This window comes from Natator depressus, chromosome 1, assembly GCF_965152275.1.
Source record: "Natator depressus isolate rNatDep1 chromosome 1, rNatDep2.hap1, whole genome shotgun sequence".
NCBI lineage: Eukaryota > Metazoa > Chordata > Testudines > Cheloniidae > Natator > Natator depressus.
The window spans coordinates 117,717,166-117,740,001 of record NC_134234.1 but is presented as its reverse complement, the minus strand read 5'-3'; the positions used below and the strand labels follow the sequence as shown (position 1 = coordinate 117,740,001).

General features: G+C 43.9%; 1 protein-coding gene across 1 annotated transcript; it reads right to left on the bottom strand.

Annotated features, from left to right (window-relative positions):
* Positions 1-8,111: 8,111 nt before the first annotated feature.
* On the bottom strand, positions 8,112-15,275 carry LOC141982878 (lysozyme g-like). Its single transcript, XM_074945355.1, has 6 exons — positions 15,240-15,275; positions 14,616-14,708; positions 12,826-12,915; positions 10,672-10,868; positions 10,227-10,365; positions 8,112-8,257 (listed from the first exon to the last, which is right to left on the bottom strand). The coding sequence occupies exons 2-6, from the start codon at positions 14,656-14,658 to the stop codon at positions 8,112-8,114; spliced, it is 615 nt and encodes a 204-aa protein (XP_074801456.1). The 5' UTR covers positions 14,659-14,708; positions 15,240-15,275.
* Between the last annotated feature and the right edge of the window lie 7,561 nt (positions 15,276-22,836).

Genomic DNA, 22,836 nt, shown 5'->3' with positions numbered 1-22,836 from the left:
TATTCGTCCTTAGTATTCGGATTAACACTAAAGAATCTGTACATATCTATCTCATTAGTATTCCAAACAGTACTTTCTTTATGTGCTAGCTAAATTATACAGAATACATTTCTGATTATTAAAGGAGTAAATAAAGTTTAGCTTTGATAAGCAAGTACCGACTACAGATATTTCAATTTTTTCCAGAATTTCCATTTTCATAGGGGAAAAGGGTATTTTTTCCCCTGCCTTCAAAATTTCTGGAAATGTTACATCCCTAGCTCTGCCTACTGATGCCTAGAACATTCCCTGGAATTTTGGAGGTGATCAGATGTGGTGCTCAAAAGTTATCTCATTACATCCAGAGACATGCCATCAAGATGAACGTAGGGCATAGTGCATTTGCTTTAATCACCTTTACGTGGTGAAAGCCCCATCAAATAGGCCACAGCTGTCAGCCATACTCCAAACACTGTGTAGCATGGCTGTACTGCAGGGTACAGTACCACCTGCTGTGGACGGGGGACTCTTGTTTCAGCCCCTGGAAGCTGCAGTGATTCTTGCTGCCACCAATATGGCAGGAGTCGCAGGGTTTAGTGCAGTGAGGTGGGAATCGGCTGGTGAATGAGAGTGTGGGTTAAACACCCCACTATCTTCCTGAAACCATTTCCTCTCTAGCTAGCTGTGTTTGATGATCCAGGGTTTGTGCACTAGGTACAAATCTGGCACAGGATAGCGCTGGCCCCAGAGGCTTCCCTTACCAGGCCTAAAAGGCTGGTATGCCATGTTACACACTATGTGGTGTTTGCCTTGTGTACGAGGAGCCTGTGACCTTCATTTATGGTGGTATTGACTTCTCTTGTGGCCCTGTCTGTTCACTGATCACTGGCTCGGATATAACCAGTTAATGGGTATTTTTTTCCACCTTTCATGAGGATATGCAGGATTGAGTGTCCCCCGTCACTGACAACACTTTCATTATACATACTAATTTACCATGCTAGTAACTATTGGATGACTGACACATCTGCATATGAAGTGATGTTCTACACTTCTGGGTTCTTCTGAAATTTGGTTTGTCTATTGTTCAAACAATAATCATACACCCAGACTCTTGATCACACTGTGTGGGATGCAATCACACACTCAAGGATGAAATATTTCTGTTTGTGGAGCGTTGCCAGGAATCATCAGGCCAGGGAATTTCTGGTTTGTACTTGCAAGAATAAATAATTATTCATTATTCTGCGAGCATTAGGCTTCGTCTTTAATTTCACAACCTCCCTGCCAAGAGGTTAGTGGCTTTGCATAAAACTTGGACTCCAGGTTACTCCTACACAATAAACTTCATTAACAAAATGATGGTTGTGCAAATGTACTTTCCTCACAAGAATACAAACTGGCAGGCTTCCCAGAAAAGGAGATGAGAGGCCTTGGAAAGACCAGGGTCAGATTTCCAAAGTCTGTCTCTTTAAAACTTGCAGAAATAGGCCTCTTAGCTCTCGTTTTATTACAGTGCCTCCCGCAAGTTGCCTCTTTCCTACTAAAGTCAGTATCTGCCGCCATTGGGCTTTGTTTTCACTTCCAGTTAATTCAAGTGTTGCTTCAAATGTCTCGACCTGCCCACACACAAAAACCACTCTCTCAGGTTTGGTGATTCTTTTAACTCAAGCTGGCTTACCTAAGAGTGGCGTAGGCTAAAGCTCGAGTAAGCCCAACCTGTCTGAGCAAGTCTGTAGGGTTGATGCAGGCTACCATAATGAGTGCCACAAGTCTTACAATGCCTTCCCATAATCCTCTTCCCCACACTGCGCTGTTCATCTAGGCAGGTTCCGTGTTTGAAACCCACATTCACATGTGGCTTTCAGTATAAACAACAGCATGTCTCCAACTCTGGTACATAACTCTCTCTGATTGAAATGGCATCCAAGAAGACCTCTTCCTAGCATGCTGCCAGCTAACCAGAGGCTGACACCCAGGTTCTGGGGGCCCTCTGGTGTGAGGCCAGCAAGAAGATGATTTTGAGACCAACACCTGGAATTCATCGTTCTGTGATGACATCTCCAAGAAGCAGGCAGAGCGAGGGCACCATCAGATAGGATCTTTGTGGCAGGAGAAGGTCAAGAATATTAAGAGTCAGTAGTGGAAGGCCAAGGACAATAACTCCAAGTCTGGTAACTCCATGAGAGTGATCAGCACTCCTCCAAACACAGAGCCCAATTCCATGATGGATGGGTTAAGGGCTCTAGGCAGGTTCCTTGGTAGACCAGGCTGCCAGTACAGGGCAGGTATCCCAGCACAATCTACAACCCACTCTTGGCCAAAGTACTTTTCCTTCTCCTCACATATTGGGGTATGCTGTGCACTGCACAACATAACATGAAGGGTATTCTACACACTGCACCCCAAATGGTGTAGCCAATTAGTTCATTTTATTTTCATGTATTCTTGGGTGATGTTCTGATTAACTGATATGTCAAGTCATACATAACCGTTGTATGCTGAATAGATTTAAGTTGTAGGATCATAGAAGTATAAGATTGATAAGCCTTTAGAAGTGATAAATATGCATTAGGTATCTAAGTAAAGCAGGGATGATACACAAGACTTACAGGCTCAGGCCTATAAGATTTCGGCTTTAGCCATACTAGGCCATGGCTTAAGAGATACTTGACGTAGGGTCATTTTTGGGTCACTTATGTCACAAGATCACAAGATTACTGGAAAGATGTGCCATCAGGTAATGTTGCAGAAATTGACCGCAATGTACTACAAACAACCTAATAAAAACAGGGCCTCCCAATATTCTTGGAGTGCAGAAATACAGGTAAGGGAAAAGAGGGTTGACGCTTTCATGCACATGTGTAGAGTGTTAGGTATAGTCAAAATTACAATATAAAAGAGGGCTTCCGGATGGGATAAAATTGGGACCTACAGGAAAACCCCAGCAGGAACCATTCCTCTGCTGATGATCAATTGTTGAAGAATCCATCAGACCATAAGGGCTGGTCTACACTACAGCTGTAAGTTGACATAAGTTACGCTACTGAAGTCGACCTAACTTAGATTCACTTACAGCGATGTCTACACCGTGCTGTGTCAACATGAGATGCTCTCCCGCTGACTTACCTTACATATTCTGGGGAGGTGGAGTACAGAAGTCAACAGCAGAGTGCTCTGCCGATCTAGACATAAGTACAGACATGGCCTAAGAATATTTTTGAGGCTGTGAGTATGACTATATTTGTAACTTGTGTAGGAGAGCTTGTGGGATTGATGTATGCTTGGATAATCATAACCTTGTTTGTAACTGTAATAAACTTGTAAGACAGACTAGAATTTGTATTTGTGAATGAATGTGTCTCTATCCCTGGTCTTCACGGGTTCTTAGAGGCTCTAAACCTGAAACAAGTAACAGAGGTGACTTTCACTCTGTTGAGCTTGAAAATGTAGAGAATTAAGCCAAATCCATGGTGGTGTAAGATAGCATCTTTAAATCTATGCTAAATAAAATAAAAGGCTACAGAATGGTGTTTGACGCTCTAGAGAACACAGAAAAGACAAGGGAGATAAAGACTGCTTTAAACATTATGGGTGTAATTAATTGATGAAAAATCATTTCATATAGGCAAAAGAGTGTGTTATGCTCACAGTAACTAGAAGAGGGAGCTTTCTTTTTTCGCTTATGCTTGTTATTGCATTATTGTGTGGTTTTGCTTGTCCGTTTATGTAATGTTGTAAGAACTGAGTTCAGGAAAAATTGAAAGGGGAAATTATTAAAGTAGTTCCAAATAGATAATAGCACTTGTGTGTGAGGGAACTGTATGGGTAGAGACCCTATCAGGTGTGGCAGAGTGAGTCAGACGGTTAACTGTCATTAATAAGCTCCCCAAACTTTGGACTCCTCTGGACTGCACTACCGATGGAGGATTAAGGAAAAATGTGTGGGGTAACCTAGGTCACCGCCCCTCCTCTCAGTGTGCTCCAGCTGTTAACAGCTGAAGGGGAAGTAAGCACCACAAGCACTTCTCAGTAGGGAAAATGCCCATATGATATTTTGTGGCATAGGGAGCAAGGACGGGACTACTTTCGAAGCGTGAACTACTAAAGGTGTTATGGAACAGAGTCAGGTGCCAATTCAGGCATTTGCCCCAATAGCCCCACGGACACCCCTTGAAGCCTTTGTATGCGATTATATTAAAACCCAGAGGGGAGGGTTAGCAAAAGGTCAATGGATCCAAGGAACATTAAGAGCCATGGAACTTAATGTGTTCTGTCTTTGAGGAAGAAAAGTTAAAGAAAAAAAACACAATATGAAAAGATGGGAGTTGCCTATGCTGTGTATTTATACCTCCCTACTGTATGTTCCACTCCATGCATCTTATGAAGTGGGTTTTAGCCCATGAAAGCTTATGCCCAAATAAATTTGTTATTCTGTAAGGTGCCACAAGGACTCCTTGTTGTTTTTACTATCATCAAGGTTTTTAAATATTTCTAGCTGTGTCAATTGAAAGTGTGACACATTTACGCTTCCCGCTGCTTGTCATTTTGCTTAGTCGTACAGTACAGTACTGGAAATCATTTCAGAGGCCAGTGAAAGAGCTCTCAGATATGCTTTTACTGCAAGGCCAATAACATGTCACATTAAACTTCCCAAGAAGCTTCCTTCCTTACATTTAAATACAGGACAAGAACTAAGGGTAAAAATGTCAAAGGAGTCAGATGTTCTCCCAATACTACCCCTTTGCTCTACAGTCAGTGTCTTCCAGCTGAGGCTGGGAGAGATCTTTGCAAAGGCAGCACCTGGCACTAAGGAACCTGGAGGCACTGTCTGGTTTGCAAGCAGCTCTCTGCCATATTCCTGTTTCTTGCCTCTGAGCTGAGCAGGCGGTCCTGCCCCTCATCCTTGGTGCTACAGGCCCAAGCCCTCTGCTGCCTCTCCCCAGGGCTTGTTCTGCTCTGTGCACTGCCTGACATACTCCAGAAGCAGCACATGTCAGGGAGTGGCCACCAGCCCCCTGCTAGCGCCCTTCCCTCCCCCACCTCTCACACTCCCAGAGGTGCTGGCAGGACCCAGGAGCGCATCCAGGGGCAAAGCTTGGCCCACATTAGTGGGTGCATGGTGCAGGCTGTGGCCCTTTAAAACTGAGATGCTCCTCCAGAGCGCAGCATGCCGGCAGCAGCTCCAGCTCCAGCAGTTCACACTCCAGGCCAGGCTCCTGTCTCTCTCCAGCACCAACAGCTTCCTTGCAACATCAGCAGCTCAGGCTGTGGCAGCTTCTTTTCCGGGCTCAGACTAAGCTTGCAAGCTTGTCCCCATCCTGGCTGAAGAAGGACGGGGGGAGGGTATTGAAAACAGCACCCACGGCTTACAGGAAAGCGGCTCAGATCCCAGCACTGATCCTGCTCTGCCTGCTCAGGCTGACTTGGGCTGGCAGCAGGGGCTCACAGCTGTGCCGTGAACCTCAGAGTCTTTGCCTCTTACCTGTAAGTGGCTGCCCCCTGCATGGTGAGGCACAACACAGTATTTACTACTTCTTTTTCTCCACTGCTGCCCAATTGCTTAATTCCAGTTCCACATGGTTTCTAGTTGACTGGTCAGTCCGTAACTCTGGTGCTCGTATCTTTGAGGTTCTGCTGTCATCTGTATCTAAAAGGTGTCATGTGATGTATCATTGGAGAACTAATACCTCACTGATCAATAATATTCTGGTGTGATATATGTACAGTTAACCCACAAAGGATTATACAGATGTGCTGGAATTATGACTAAAATGTGTTTAAAACGGCACGCTAGGGGGAGTTAGGCTTTTTTTTCAGACCAGGAATGCAGTTCCACCTGCTTGAACAAAGACTGTAGCTTGTTAAGTTAGGTCCTAGCCATTAGAAAGCATATTTTTATTTTTGTTTGTTTATAACCCTTTCTGTCTTTATCCCTGATACCTGAACTCACATAAAGTTGCTCTCTTTTTGACTAAATAAACTTGTTTTACTTTTGATCTAAACCAACCCAGTGCTTTGGGTGAACTGAAGCGATTGTTAACTCCAGTCAAGATAACAAGCTGCTGTTTCTGTCTCTTTAAAGGAGCAGTGACCATACAACTTCTGTGAGTGTGCCAGGAGAGGGCTGGACACTGCAGGAAATGGTTTTGGGCAAATGTGGGACTGGATGGGGGTGTTGGGGTTACTCTGCAAACAGTAACTGGGTAGTGGAAACCAGGGTGTGACCTGCATGCTTGCAGGCGGGCTGTTGGTGTCAGGGTGCTGAGCTAGAGCAGCGTACCATTTAAAGTACCCAGAGTTGTAGGGCAAATGGTGACACAGCCCCTTACTGGTCTGGGTTGAACCTCAAAACTTTACCAGCTGCCACTCCCTGCTCTTCCTAGTGGGAGCTCAGCATTTTGGGTCTGGCTTCCTTCTCCTGTCAGCCTCTCCGTGTTCTGAGGGTGAAGGCATTATATATATTGCCCTCCTACAGAGAGCTCCTCCCAGTTGGTGCAGGGAGAGAGATGCCCTGCCCTACGCTACACTACTAGACTCCTGGTCCCGGGCACTTAAAGGGATGGTGTCCTGAGTTTTTTCCCATCCTACTATTAATTCCCTGGAATCTCTTCCTCTATTTGGGCTTCAGCCATTTCCTGAGCCTTTGTTTATGTACCAGTGTTCCTGGAGCAAGGTCTTCTGGCCCCTTCTATGCTTAAAGGGCCAGTATACCTTGTTACTGCCTTACTTGCGTGAGTGCAGCACCAGGATGGATACAGTAATTTGAGTATTTTGCGTTGTGGCTGCTCTCACTTTAGTTCAGCCAATGTGAGAGGAGTAACTTAAGTACAGATAACTCTGTCTTGGTACTAGCGCCTACAGTGCATTGTGGAATGCTACGGTGTTGGCAAAATCAGAAGGAGGTGGTAGCTACTGCTCTCAGGCAAAGAAGGAGGTGTAGCGGATCCCTGGGGAAAGGAGAGGGCTGACAGATAGGCCTCTCACTGAATACACAGAAGAAAACTTTGTATTATTCCCTCAGACTTTTGCTGGGGGGCAGAGGCCTCCTGAGAGATTTCCCATTACTCCCATGGGCCAATCCAACTCTGCACACAAACGCTAAAAACAACGAAATCATGTTAAAGTGACATTTTGCACCCAACCAAGTTCCAATTTCCAAGCATTAGCCCATTACAATCCCAATACTCAACCCCACTAACACTTCCAAGTCCCTCGCACTGATTTTCAGTCCAACATTACTACCTCCCCCCAATGGACACATCAAAGACCTGAACTATCACAATGCAACACACAACCGGTTCTCCAGTCTTCCAATGCTACATTGTACTGGAGATTATAACTTGTTACTAAGCAATCAAAATAATACCCATAATCCTTAGCTCACACGTAGTGCTTTCATGCATAGATCATAGCGAGCTGTCTGGCAAGTCCTTATTTGTCAGTGCTATGGTCTGTGCTTTAAAGAGTCCACCCCCCATGGCAAGGTCAACAAATTAATTTCTTAATTGGTCGCTTTGTCACCTGCCAAACCCAGGACTATAACCCTGCTGGTCCTAGTTAAACAAAAAAAAATCATTTTTTGCTGTCCTCCTTTGCTCATGAAACTGAAAAGATGACCTCTTGGGAGTCTTGTTTCATTTGCCAAAAACAATTTAATATGTCATTTCCCTTTATTCATTTGGTCAGTAAATTTACATATCCAAATCTAGCCACAATGAAAAATAGACTTTCAAACAGAATAATCATCAGCTATTAACTTTCCAATTAAAAATAAGGGCTACTAGAGTTTTTCTTTGGTTTTGTTTTCATGATAGTGAGGCAGATATTGAATCATCCACATGTTTCAAAGCTGGAAGGCACCAATCGAACTGCGCCAATGTTAAGTCCAAAAAGATGTTGTACTACTAATCAGTGTCACTGTCACGTAGTTCACAGGAAACTCACTAAATGGGGGGGCCCTTGCTTTTGGGCTGGTGTGACCCAGAGAGGCTCTGCATGACTCCTGGGCTACCCAGAGAGATTCCCCTTTGGATATGGCCACGTAAGGCTCATTTTGACCTTACGTAGCTAACTAAACCTGTCACTGGAAGGAGTCTTATGATTTATCTGAAAAGAGGCTGAAGCCAGTATTACACTAAAACTCGGAATCCATTATTCTGCAGATATTTGGCTCGAATAATAACATTATTAACATAATCATTGCTCGAATTGCAGCTGTCCATTCCGTCATAGACCTGGATGTTCCTAACCTTGTCATGATAGGCACAAATCCCACCTGCAATGAGACACAAAGTAGTTAATGCAGAATTAAAAACGAATAAATCTCAGCCAGAAGCTGCGGCTTCAGCGAAAATCCATCTAATTGAACCTATAAAGTCTTTTGGGAAATGATAAATTGTGCTGTTGCGTAGCTGCATTTACTGAGTACTTGATTCTTAATAGGGAATTTGCAAACAACTTATTATTTGTTTATTTATTATTTATATTGCAATAGCATCCAAAACGCGCTAGATGCTCTCTGAATGCAGATGGGTACACGGTCTTTGCCTTAAAAACATGTATAATCTAAAAAGGCAAGGACAGGTGAAGGATGAAGTAAAAAGATACAACATGCACCTGGAGTAACCAGAGCGATGATGTACCTGTTTATTACAAGCTCCCCCACTCCCAGTCTTGTGTTCACAATTTAACTACATCTCCTACCTCCCTACCTCCTTTCCTTTTTATTGACATTTAGATATCACAAGAACATTTCTGTTCATATTTAATCATGTAAAACCCTTGCCTTAAAATGATTTATTATTTGTATTACACTCCCTCCTGGAGGTCTCGATCAAGAAAGGGGCCCCACTGTGCCAGGCACAGCACAAAAACAGCCCCCACGAGCCTACAATCTAAAAAGACAAGCCAGAAAAAGGATCTGAGCCCCTGTTTCAGTTCCAGGGCCCTTAATCCCCAACATATGACCCCTCCCATCCATTTAACAACCAAAATGTTCACTTCCAAGACAGACAGATGAGGAGAGACTTAAATCCTGATTCAGCTCCTCTGAACTCAATGGCGAGGTTTTTCCACTGTCTTGTATCAGATCCAGTGGGTATGTCTACACAACAAAAAAAGACCCGCAGCAGCAAGCCTCAGAGCCTGGGTCAACTGACTTGAGCTCATGGGGCTCACGCTACAGAGCAAAAAATAGCAGTGTAGACACTTGGGCTCAGGCTGGAGCCTGGTCTCTGAAATCCAGTGAGGTGGGGAGGGTGGGAACATCTGCTGGTTTTAGACCCACACCCCGAGCTTTGCAAGCCCAAGTCAATTGACCTGGGCTCTGAGACTCAGTGATGTAACTTTTTCTTTGAAGTGCAGCCATACCCTAGTCAGCTAAGGCCTGATCCCACAGAAGTCAGTGGATTATTGTCATTGAGTTCAGTGGAAGCTGGATGAAGCCCCTAGCTGGTACTCTTCATCCAGCCCTGAAATGGGTTAGTCCTGCATAACATTCTCTGTCCTCCTCCCCAAGCCAACGTGCCATGTCACGGCAGAATGCCAGAATCCCAGGATCAGCTATTCAGCCCCCAAAGTGTTCTAGTTTCCCACTCAGCTGTGCTACACGAAAGCTGTCAAGTATTTGAGGATCCAAATGTAGGTTATGGATTTCGGTGGAGGCTCTGTGCTCCACGGGCGAGGGCACTGCAATGAGAGTCAAGTGCTATTGCTGGCTTTGTCACTGGCCTGCTCTGAGACACTGGGCAAGTTATTTCACTGTTCTGTGCCTCTCTTTTCCCTCCTTCCCTTCTTCTGGCTTGTCTTTTTAGATTGTAGGCTCGTTGGGGCTGTTTTTGTGCTGTGCCCGGAACAGTGGGGCCTCTTTCTTGACTGAGGCCTCCATGTGGGACTGTAATACATATAATAAATCATATTTTTAAGGAGAGGGTGTTATGATTAAATATGAATAGAAATGTTCTTGAGATTTAAATGGCAGTAAAAAGGAAATGTTTGTTTCCATGTAAACAATCTACTACAGTCTTGGGAGCCCCAGCGCAATAGCATTGTACAGTGCATGAGAACCAGAAAATATAGCCAGAAACAAAACTGTCAACAAAAAGCATGGTGAAAAGTAAATCAGACTTACATTAACTTCGTCTTTAAAAATCTCAGCTATTCAAATCTTAATAAAGTAGTTAAAGCAACTTTTTAATATGTAATGTTTTATCTCGATAGTGTCCCTTTAACTTTACAGCACATACCTCTGAGATATTGTTGCCATGACCAGGTAGGGTACTTTGTCTGTAATGCCTTAATTTCAGTAATTAGAATAGTTGCACCTTGAGTTATATGTTCTTCACTATCCCAGGCTCCAGGAATTGTATTGTAGTGTGTATGAACCTAGAAGATTCAGACAAAAAATTCAGTCTCCTTAGAAACAAAAACACCACTTTTGTTTTCTGTTCTTTACATTTTTAGCCCCCAATTTAAGGATGTATCCTTATTCAGGACGACATTCAAGCGCATGCGCTGGTGTTTTCCTGAACAGGAATAGACTTAAGTATGTACATAAGTGCTGTCCCGAATGTAAAAAGTACTTACTAAATAAAGTAATGTATAAAGTAATTTGCTAAAGTAAAGCCTTAGTGCATAATATTTCTATTTCAGTACTTGGGATTTTTATTTTTCCTGGTCTTCCTTCCATACCTGCATCAAGCCATATCGGTTTCTTTCACGGTTCCAGCCATCGACTAGAATAGCTCCAGCACGACTCTCCACAGAGATGATTGCAGCAATGAGTGCTGGATCTATGCACAGATTTCTGGCAACTCTCTTAATAGGGACTTCGTATCTCCTTAGACGTACTATGTCTATTTCAGCCATCTTTTCTGCAGCATGGACCCCTGTAGCAAATGCAAAGGTGAATGTGGTTTCTGCATGTAATTTAAAAAACATCACTTTACAGATAAATTGGCATTCCAAAGCCATCATTTGCTGTTTAGAAAAACGCAGCCATTTAATGTGGCTCAACATATTTGAAAAGCCAGTGCAATCCTATTGATTTCTGAATATGGTTGATAGTTTTTGAAATCCAGAAGGCAATAACTATATATCTTTATATATCTCTGAATCAGTAACAAAAGGGTTGGGGGCAGCCCCTGCAATTCTTAGGAAGCCTTTGACATCTCTTTCCTCCTTAACATTTTCCTGATCCAGTCTTTTTCACGCTTCCCTTTCAGTAAAAATTTGACAACCCTGATTTTCAGAGATGCTAAGCACCTACAGGTCACAGGTACTAGAGTACTTTTGAAAAACTATCCAAAATTTATAAGAAAGAGAAACACCATGAAGATAAATATGTTAAATGATTTGTATTTTAAAAAAGCAACCCAGCAAGCTACATTAACTGTTAAATCCCCCAGCAAGTAAGTTTTAAAACAGTTGATTACATATGTATTTAACATAACTTACACTATGTAGCAGTTTTCAGCCCCAAAAGTTTTATGAACTTACACTACACTACACATAGGAATCACTTCACACATCAGTAAAATACAGCCACCTCTACTCAGAAGTGAAGTGATTGTTTAAGAGCATAAGGCAATAACACAGGACAGAAAGTGGAGAATACTGTATCCAGCCAAAATGGCAAAGGAGAATTTAGCAATACAAAATGGAATTATCCAATTTGGAGTTTGATCAAGACAATGGGTTTAGCAGCCCTCTTCTTACAAAAGTTCTCTGGGATCTTTCACGACTAAAGGTGGAAGGGAACTCTGTTTTACATCTCATCCCCAAAAAGTTACCTCCAGCCTCTTAATAAACTCTGGATCACTGGATCATTACTGACTCTGAGGGAAGAGTGCTACCTACTGAATCATTTTCCTGCCATGATGTTCCTTGTAGGCCTCCTTTCCAAGTACCTACCCAGCCTGATGGTAGTAGAGTTAGATCATGAATGGGAAATGGAATGAAAGCAAAGAGTGGGAACCTCCCCGTTGAAACCTGACTAGCTTTAAACAGGGCCCATCACCCAATGCACTTCAGTCTTAATCTTCCAAGTTTATCTTCAGATCTTCAAGATATTACATAAGGAGAAATACTGGCTCCATTGAAGTCAATGGGACTTTTGCCATTGACTCTCAGCGGGGCTAGGATTTCACTCATAGCAAAATAGCGGATGTTTTCTACATGTTGCAATAAAATGCTGGTATTTCCTTTTCCTTCTCTAAGACATCTTTTTTTTCCAAACAGGCGTGCAAGTGTGAAAAGGTTTCTCACCCACAAAACTTAATCTCCTCAAAAAAATGTACAGGAAATTGAGAGGGAATTCCTAAAATGGGGCACTCAAAGGAGGGGTAGGATCACCACAGCTCCAGGGTCATCCTCCTTTGATTTGTCCCATAAAATATTTATTTGGCATGTCACAACTGGCCAGTTTATTCAGCATGTCAAGACTCAAGTTTGATTCCAGGTGTCTTGTTTCCCAGTCCATGAGGGGTCTGGGAGTGCTGAGGAAAGTGCGTGCTCAGTACCTGTGTGGAGATAATGCCACTGAAATCCTAGCTGATTAAGGAGCAATGTTGACTGGAAAGGGATGATGTCTGCTTCTCTTTGTTCAGAGGCTGATTGCTGTAAATGAGAGACCTTAAAAGGGGGGTTCCTCAGAGACAGATACAGAAGACATAGCTAAGAAAGGCTGTCATTTGAAAACAGTAGGCCTTAACACTTGGCACTTCTCCTCATCTAGTTTTATAGACTCAGTATCACTGTCTACCCTCCAGTTAGCCCTGTATTTCTGAGCACAAACAGAAGTGTGTGCATTGAAATACTGCCAATCCAGCAGTGAATGATACCTACCACAAGTTGGGGTTTGTACAGCTCCACAGGAAATCACAGGGGTTTCCATAGTACGTAAATCACCATAACATCCATAACTTACAGAAGGAGCTAAAAAGTTAAAGGGAGATATTTAAAATAAAATAAGATCTTAAGACTGTATTGCTCAGACTGTTGCAAGCATGAATTAAACTTATGCAGAAAGGACACCTCCATGCTGACATTTCTGTTGTATTATACTCATTTATATTAATAGCACTATTAGCAGCATCAGCATCAATGGCACCATCAACAAAATCTAATATCCATTAATTGCCTTTTTCTAATATTACATATTGAAGTCAGTGGAGCCAGGACAATTTTTACCAGCTGAGGATCATAGAATCATAGGACTGGAAGGGACCTCGAGAGGTCATCTAGTCCAGTCCCCTGCACTCATGGCAGGACTAAGTACTATCTAGACCATTCCTGAGAGATGTTTGTCTAACCTGCTCTTAAAAATCTCCCATGATGGAGATTCCACAACTTCCCTAGGCAATTTGTTCCAGTGCTTAACTACCCATACAGTTAGGAAGTTTTTCCTAATGTTCAACCTAAACCTCCCTTGCTGCAATTTAAGCCCATTGCTTCTTGTACTATCTTCAGAGGTTAAGAAGAATAATTCTTCTCCTTCCTCCTTATAACAACCTTTTACATACTTGAAAACTGTTATCGTGTCTCACCTCAGTCTTCTCTTTTCCACACTAAACAAACCCAGTTTTTTCAATCTTCCCTCATAGGTCACATTTTCTAGACCTTTAATCATTTTTGTTGCTCTTCTCTGCACTTTCTCCAATTTGTCTACATCTTTCCTGAAATGTGGCACCCAGAACTGGACACAATACTTCAGTTGAGGCCTAATCAGCACGGAGTAGAGCAGAAGAATTACTTCTCATGTCTTGCTTACAACACTCCTGCTAATACATCCCAGAATGATGTTCACTTTTTTGCAACAGTGTTACACTGTTGACTCATATTTAGCTTGTGGTCCATTATGACCCCCAGATCCCTTTCCGCAGTACTCCTTCCTAGGCAGACACTTCCCATTTTGTATGTGTGCAACTGATTGTTCCTTCCTAAGTGGACTGCTTTGCATTTGTCCTTATTGAATTTCATCCTATTTACTTCAGATCATTTCTCCAGTTTGTCCAGATCATTTTGAATTTTAATCCTATCCTCCAAAGCACTTGCAACCCCTCCCAGCTTGGTATCGTCCACAAACTTTATAAGTGTACTCTCTATGCCATTATCTAAATCAGTGGTTCCCAAACTTGTTCCTCCGCTTGTGCAGGGAAAGCCCCTGGTGGGCCGGGCCGGTTTGTTTACCAGCCACGTCCACAGGTTCGGCCGATCATGGCTGCCAGTGGCTGCAGTTCTCCAGGCCAATGGGAGCTGCTGGAAGCAGCGGCCAGTACATCCCTCGGCCCGCACTGCTAGCCCTGGCCTTGCCAAATTGTTCTACTTTCTATAAAGTGAGAAATTAACTGAACCCATCAGCCAACCAAGGGCATTTATGAACTTAGTTAAGAATTAACATAAGTTGTTTTTGTGATCCAATTCTGCTGTCTGACCTATACTTTAGCATTTATAGTTTAATAGGCTTACGTGGAGGGCAAGAGACCTCATACCCAAAAGAAGACTTACCCATATGGTAGATTTTACAACTCTATATAATAGGAGAACTCAGATCTGATTGCATTCCCCTAGCCCTACAATAATCTTTTACCAGTGTTGCTTTTGACTCGTGAAATAGAAATAACCCCAAAACTCACCAACAAGGGCAGCAAGGCCCAGAAACATCAGTGTTAGCAGCATGGGGATGGTTCTTCTTAGGCACCCAAGACCGTCTGAAAATTAATCAAACTCTGCAAACATGAAGAATTCAAGAAAGTTTCCAATGTTACTAAGAAAAAGTTCACCCACACAAATGGCAAATTTTACTCAAACCACATCCAAAAACAGGCTCATTGACTTTTTACCCAGTCTAGCACACACTTACTACTTAGGTCGGGGCTTACTGTCACATGGACTTCAGCATAATAAGCCCTGTATTTGATAGTATTTGAAGGATCAGACCTTTATAGTCTGTCCCTATATGCATTAAATCAGTAGAAACATTTTCATAGATCAGGCCAATAGTGAGCAGCCTTTTTGGTACATATTGTTTTTTCCATGAACAGGAACTGGTCATATAGTCACATTTTAACATATCTTATTTTTTTCCTCAAAGATTTATTTTATATAAAACATTTAAAAAGTCCATCGATTTGCTTCATTATCCGTAAACAAACACACATTGGCAGTCACTAGATTACTACAAATAGAATGTTTCTATGAGTAAAATTGAGGATTCCTCCCGTTCCGAGTGAGTACAATATGAATGAGTTCAGACTCACCTGTCTTCAGTCTGCCTTGTCCTGCAAGACCGATCACTTAAAGAGCTTTATATATACTAAGGTTCCCCACCCTCTGGCTTTGGGAATGTTGGCTTTGGCTTTGGCTCTGGGAATGTTGAGTTCTACTTAGTGTGATGTCATTTCCTGTAAAGTTTAAATACTATAACAGTAGTAATACTTTGAACTCATATAATGCCTTTCATCCAAGGCTCTCAAAGTGCCGCCCTTCATTATTTTGTTAAGCCTCAGAATAACCCAGAGAAGTAAATAAGTATTATATCCTTTTTATGCAGCTGAAGCACAATAAGTGACTTGCACAAAGTATAGCAGTGAGTCAGAAGGAAAGGCCACAATTGAATCAGAATGCTATTCTTTTCCTGCTGTACATCCCTAGACCACACAGCTGAGGAGGTCTCTGGCCCACTGATGTTACTTTTCAATAAATCTTGGAACACGGGGTAAATTCCAGAAGACTGGAAGAGTGCTAATGTTGTGTCAAAATTCAAAAAGGGCAAGTGCGATTACCTGGCTAACTACATATCAGTTAGCCTGACGTCAATCCCAGGAAAAAATAATGGAAAAGCTGATACAGGATCCAATCAACAAGGAATTAAAGAATAGAAATATAATTAATACCAATAATTATGGAAAATAGCTCTTGTCAAACAAACTTGATTCCATTATGTAAGGAGATTGCAAGTTTGGTTGATAAAGGTAACTGCGTAGATGTAATAAACGTAGACTTTTGGAAGACATTTGACTTAGTACTGCATGACATTGTGATTAAAAAGCTAGCACTATTCAATATCAACAAAGTATATCTTACATTGATTAAAAACTGGCTAACTAATAGATCTAAAAAAGTAGCTGTCAATGGGGAATCATCATCAAATAGAGGTGTGTCTATGGGGTTCCTCAGAGATCAGTTCTAGGCACAGTACGATTCGATATCTCATCAGAGATCTGAAAGTAAATATAGAATCACTGCTAATAAAATTTGCAAATCTAATATTTATTAGTGTATGTCAGGTCCTAGACTAAAGTAAGGCACAACCCAGTGATAGCAATAAAGGAAGCAGGAGCTTTTCTTGCAGTGCTGGCTGCTTGTGACCATGCCTTCCCTTGGAATAGGTGTGCGGAGAGCAGTCTGGCATCTAGAGATGGGGACATCCTCAAAAACAATGAGGGGGTGGGGTTAAAAGCAACGAGGCCTCTTTAAAGAGAGCACAATGTAAGGGGAGCCCCCAGGTGTGATCTTCCTTTCAAGGAACTGCCATTTGTGGTTGTTTTAAGCCTGGGGGCATCTAATTTTGGTAAACAGTCTAGTGAGAGGTTTCAGAGTAGCAGCCGTGTTAGTCTGTATTCGCAAAAAGAACAGGAGTACTTGTGGCACCTTAGAGACTAACAAATTTATTTACGCATAAGCTTTCATGAGCTACAGCTCACTTCATCGGATGCATCTGATGAAGTGAGCTGTAGCTCACGAAAGCTTATGCTCAAATAAATTTGTTAGTCTCTAAGGTGCCACAAGTACTCCTAGTCTAGTGAGAGTAGACTGGTCATGGCACCAGGTGAGCATAAACATTCTATCAGCTCATGTGATAGAAAGAATATCATGCTGTCTACAGTCTGGAGTGGAACAGTCACTAGAGAGGTTTTTAAGATCAAGTGTCAACCAGGGCCTAGCTCTTTCACAGTTCCAAGAGACAAGTGAGAATCTGAGTGTCTACCGACCTGGTTAAGCAACCCGTGCTGCTTACTCAGATTCATAGATTTGAAGGCCACCGGGCACACAATATCTTTGTTTTCACATATACCGAGTGTTCTGTTTCTAATGAAAGAAAACACTGCATTATGTATTATAATGTTATGTATTCATGTGAAAAAAATCAATATAAGCAATAAAATAGGCCAGAAAATGCTTTGCTTTGCTTCACTTACTAGTTTCTGTATTTAAAAATAGTCAAGAAATTTTTTTTTTTTTTTTTGTGGCACATTGCTCAGATTGTGTTCTTGAGTTTACGATTTCTGCAGTTATGTGGCCAAAGAGGAAACACCCATTTACAAATCATCAGTTTACTAAGTAATATGCCCTGAATTATATTATAGAGCATGTGCTGTAGCAAGTAATAGTTTGCCATTGGCAAACATGTAATTACCAAATGACCTTATATTGTGTTTTAAATGACAGAACTGCAGCATATGTCACTGCAAGGTTACAGTATTAATTAATGGTATGTTTAAGAACTTTGTCATGCTTAGATGAAGGATACAAACCATTATTATAAAAGATGCATTTAAAAGATTGTCCACACTTTGGAAACCACATAAAGGAAATAATCTCAATTTTTTTCTAGGGCAGCACACTATATAATTAACATGTAATTAATAAGGAGGGAAGACTGGGAGGGAGTTTATTTCGCTTGCGTGTTTTACAAGAATCTGATTTTCATACACATGTTGTTCTCGGGAAAGCACCTATTTATTGCAAGCCATGGGGCTCATTAAATAGGTGAGTTAAAACATTCTCAAAAAACACCTGAGAAAAGTCAGTTAGCAATCATAATTCAGGGTAGAAAGTCTCAGGAGTAGAGTCATGCAACCATACTACCACCTAGACGAGTGGTAGTTTGCGGTTTGCTGCTCTAGGCCAATGGGAGCTGCTGGAAGTGGCAGCCAGTACATTCCTCGCCCCGCGCCGCTTCCAGCAGCTCCCATTGGCCAGGAGCAGCGAACCGCGGCCACTGGGAGCCGTGATTGGCCGAACCTGCGGACGCGGCTGGTAAACAAATCGGCCCGGCCCGCCAGGGGTTTTCCCCGCACAAGCGGCGGAACAAGTTTGGGAACCACTGACCTAGAGGATGCTCTGTGTGGACTCTTTCAAAGCAATAGCTTTACTGGCTGTCTCACCTTCACCAGCCTAGTCTTGCACATCTGTAAATGTAGACATGCTTGCAATAAAATCCACCCAATCTAAGTAGAGTGCTTCTTTGAAGGTCTATTCTGACCAGCTCTATTTAGATTATATTTGTTACTTTAACCTTTTGTTATCAGCTCCAGAGCTGAGATAAGTTAATGAAAGTGTATCTGCAGATAATTCCAAAGACTGCTGCAGAAATTGGAGTTCATTAGACCATAACAGTATACTGGGATAGGCTCTCAGCTAAATGGACATTTGATTCGGCCACCCACATCCAACAAAAAAATAAAAAAGCCTCTTAAAGAACAAGGTAGGACCTGGTATGGTATCAGAATGCTGCTCTGGAGAGAAATTTGGATGTTCAGATATTCCTTCAGGCTAAGGCATATGAAATCCTCATTTCCCTAATCTCATTTTTTCTGCTGGGCAGGTGAAGAGGTTCATAGATGCAAAAAGCAGTTAGTTGGGACATGCATGTAAAGAAGCAGCAGCAGCCACATTTGACTGAGTTATGCCAGCCTCCTCATCTTTTTTAGTTAGTTTATCTTTTAAGAATGAGTGCCCTGGATACCATTTCCACTGGGGCAGGTGGAGAAACCTTCAGAAGTGGGAAAAGAGCTGAAGCATCCTAAAAATTAGCTCTAATCCCTAGAGAAGCTTTCTTTAAACTACAGGGCTCATAGCCCTGATAGTGCAGCACCATCTTACCTCAAAGCAAGCACAACAGACCCTGGAAAGGAGACAGGCCTGCCAGATTTGTCTGATGAAAGAGCAGAATAAGCAGACATATTTGAGTTCAGACCGAGGTTCACCTTAAAAAAAATTCTCACACCTATGTAGTCACTTTTAGACACTATGTGAATATGCAATAATACAGAATTGTAGTTCCTCCCAGTTCCTTGGAGGAGCCAGGGCTTAGTGCAGGCTATATTGCTCTGAAGACTGTTTTTCTCCATCAACTTTCATGTATCAAACTACCTTACTTACAGGTGTAGAGGAAAATTAAAAGTGTCAGTAATTACTTTTTCTCCTCCATCCTCCAACCCCAACCTTCATTCCTACCTGTAGGGAAAATTGTGAGAAGGAACTTTTCCAAGGGAAGGATAGAGAAAGTTTCCTTGTGTATTTCCAATACCATTTGAGACAAAGTGGGTTATTTTTGGTTCCTTGCTAATTTTGTATTCTCTCAAGTTATTTTAAAGATACAACATTGTTTAAATCTTTTTAAAAATGTATTTGTCCAATTCATTTGGGGTTTTAAAATTTATCAATCATCCCCTGTAAGAGTATATTTTCATTTGAGCTTTCTATGATGTAGGCACTTCCACTGCTGACTCAGATACATCGCATCGGATAGGTGAGTGGCAGCCTGTAAGTGCCCCGCCCCAACAGTCCGCGCAGCTGCTTGGAGGGGGTATGGCGAACTCTCGTGATGGTAGTTGCGGGTTCTGGCAAGCAGGGGTAATGGATTTTTTGATCAAATGGATAAGGAATAATCAGGGCCCATACCAAGTGCAGGGGTCCACCTGGGATGAGATTGAGAAGGAGATGGGGGAGATTTTGGGAGACCCCAAGGGACAGGAGTGTAGGAAAAAGGGAATGGTATTACAAGGTTTGTGCACTGGGATGGCATACTGGGTAAAAAGGGAAGGCAATCTTCTCCAACACATTAAGGATTTTGAGGGGATTGTGGATCAGCAACGGATTTTAACAGAAAAATCTGTGTTAGCAGTAGAGGTAGCGGATTTGAAGGCACAGGATGCTGCACAGACAGAGGAGTCTTGTGAGGCAATCCCGTGAGAGACGGATGAACTGCTTGGGAGAGTAGGAGATTTAGAGGAGGAATTATATCAATGTAAACATGGGGACAATGAACTTGGGGACCCCAAACCATCCGCCTCACTAGTGGAACTGAAGGAGACACCTCCACCACCCTACCCTGAAAAAACACTGTAGCCACCACTGCCAGTGGACATTGTAAGCTGGCAATCCACAGTTACAGCCCCTGCCAGAGAAGCTATCCGGGTGCAACTGCAGAAGGCAGGAATAGTGGCCCCAGTTGTGGGGTGGGGGGACCATGCCCCACAAGTAGTAGAATAGGCAGAAATCCACCCCTTGTCCCTGAAGGACCAGGAGGCAGTACTGGGCCGTTTGGGAAAGGTACCCTGGGATGATTGGGACCAGTTTGTGCTGTGGCTAGTGGAGGTGGGCAGGGAGATGAAGGGTCTAACTCGTGAGGACCAGGTGATCATATGACATAGTCTTTTGGGACTGAGCACCTTGGAAATCGATGTGGCAGGACTGGCACACCCATTTCTAATCCCCAGACAGGTGGCAAAACATTTGTTTGGGGTGTACTCTCATACTGCGGGGATGAATAAGAGGAAGGGAATCCCTGGGGAAACAGGGCTGGATACACTTAATCGCATACAGGCATGGGCCCGGTGCTGGGTGCATCCCTTGGATGGTCCATGGGTGATACCCCAGACAGGGGCATCAGGACCTGGTGGGGGTGTAGAGCGGGGTAGGGATGTAGAATTGCTGGAGAAATGGTTGGAGCTGAGTGCTGCGCAGTTTGTGGGGCATTTAAGGTTGCAGCACCCTGAACTTGCTCCCAATGAGCTATCCCAGTTTCTTGAACAGGCAAATGTGTGGAGGCAGATGCATTGGGGGAGAGTCAGTCCATGCTATTACTGCGGAAGATCAGTATATGGTGGAAAGGGGTGGGTCAGCCCAGAGGGGAGATTGTAGAGGGAGACAAGTATCAGGGGGTAGCCATGTTAGTCTGTATCCACAAATACAACAAGGAGTCCGGTGGCACCTTAAAGACTAACGGATTTATTTGTGGGTAAAAACCCCACTTCTTCAGTTGCATCTGAAGAAGTGGGGTTTTTACCCACGAAAGCTTATCCCCAAATAAATCTGTTAGTCTTTAAGGTGCCACCGGCCTCCTTGTTGTTTTTTTGAGGGAAAGGTTCTGGCTTTGGGCGGGTAGTCAGGGACGAGGGGGCAGCTATAGAGCAACAGATCCAGAGACTGCAGGCTAAACTGACTTCCCAGGATCTTACCAGATCAGGGGGAAAGTGGCCCCAGAGACCAGGGGACTGAGATTGCCTGAAATGCCAGGCACACAATTTTGCTTGGGGAGAGGCATGTGTTCAGTGCCTGGATCCCCTGGGAACCAGTGGCAATACCTGATTTACCATGGCATGGGGCCCACAGTTCAAAGGGGCCCCGGCCTGCGCTTCTCTGCCCTGCCACCCCCGTGGGGGCAGAAGCTTCATGTGGCCAGGTCCTCCTGCAGCAGGGCAGGCTCTGCCAGCAGCCAAGCTCCTCCCCGGCCTCTTTCCCCAGCATGCTAGATTCCCTCCCCTCCCCTCCCTCTCCAGCTCTTGGCCACCGATCAGCTGTTTGCCGTGCAGGAGGGATGGGGAAGAGCAGAGCCTCAGAGCGCGCCTCAATCCGAGGAGGAGGAGAAGAGACAGAGGCGGGGCCTTGGGGAAGGGGCTGAAATCGGGGCATACCCCCTCCAACCCTTGCTGTGAGCACCCCTAGGACCCCAGTCCTCTGCCCTGACTCCTGCAACCCCCTCGGCCCCCTGCCCACCTGGACCCCTGCCCACCCCCATACACTTCCCCGGACCCCTGCCCTGACCCCTGCACCCCCATACACTTCCCCAGCCCCCTGCCCTGACCGCTGCACCCCCATACACCTCCCCAGCCCTCTGCCCTGATTCCTGCACCCCCACACATACCCAGACCCCCCCACCCCATGCCCTGACTCCTGACCCCCCCCACATCCCCACCCCCATCCTGAGCACCAAATGGGAGCTCCTGCACCCCTACCACATTCCCACCTGAACCCCTCGCACCAAACAGGAGCTGCCCCAGGTAAGCGCTCCACACCCCAACCTCCTGCCCCAACTCTGAGTCCCCTCCCTCACCCTAACTCCTAGCCAGACCCTGCACCCCAACTTTTTTTTTACAATATTTGGAAAGATCATTAAGTGGTCTGTCGAGGCCCTCCACGGTTTTCAAGTGGTCTGTGGAAAAATAAGTTGGACTACAACAATCAAGGTACCTCACTTTATTTTCATTTACTTGCTATTACTTATAGGAGGAGGATGAAGAAAAAAGAATGAAAAATGGGGTCGGGGGGAGATAAGAGAGAATGTTCTTTTTCTTGGCTGGGTCCCAAGGGGGACCTCGAAAATGAAGCTGAGCACAGGGCCGGGGGGCCCCTCTAACTCTCAATCCACCACTGGCTGTCACATCACCTGGGCTGGGGATACTGTGTCAGCTGATCCCCACAGTCTCCAACCTATCTGGGTAGCAGTACAGCAGACATGGCCCTGCCCATTAGCTCCTCTCCACTCCCTAGCCCACCCACCCCTTGCTTCCCACTGCTTAAGGCTTAGCCCTCTCACTTTTAAAAATGATTGCTTGCCCCTCCTCCCCCACTCAGACTTTTCTGGCACCCCTGTTTCCAGGTATCCAGTTTTAGACTGGAAACTCCAGTAGAAAATGGGACCTGGGTGTCCAGTTAGCAGTGCTGACTGGAAACTAAAAGTCCGATTATAGGAGTAACCACATTAGCCTCCGCTCCTCCCACTCCCAACACCCACCCCAGAGGGCTGGAAGAGAACCTGTCCTCCTGCTGCTGGATGTCACTGAGTGT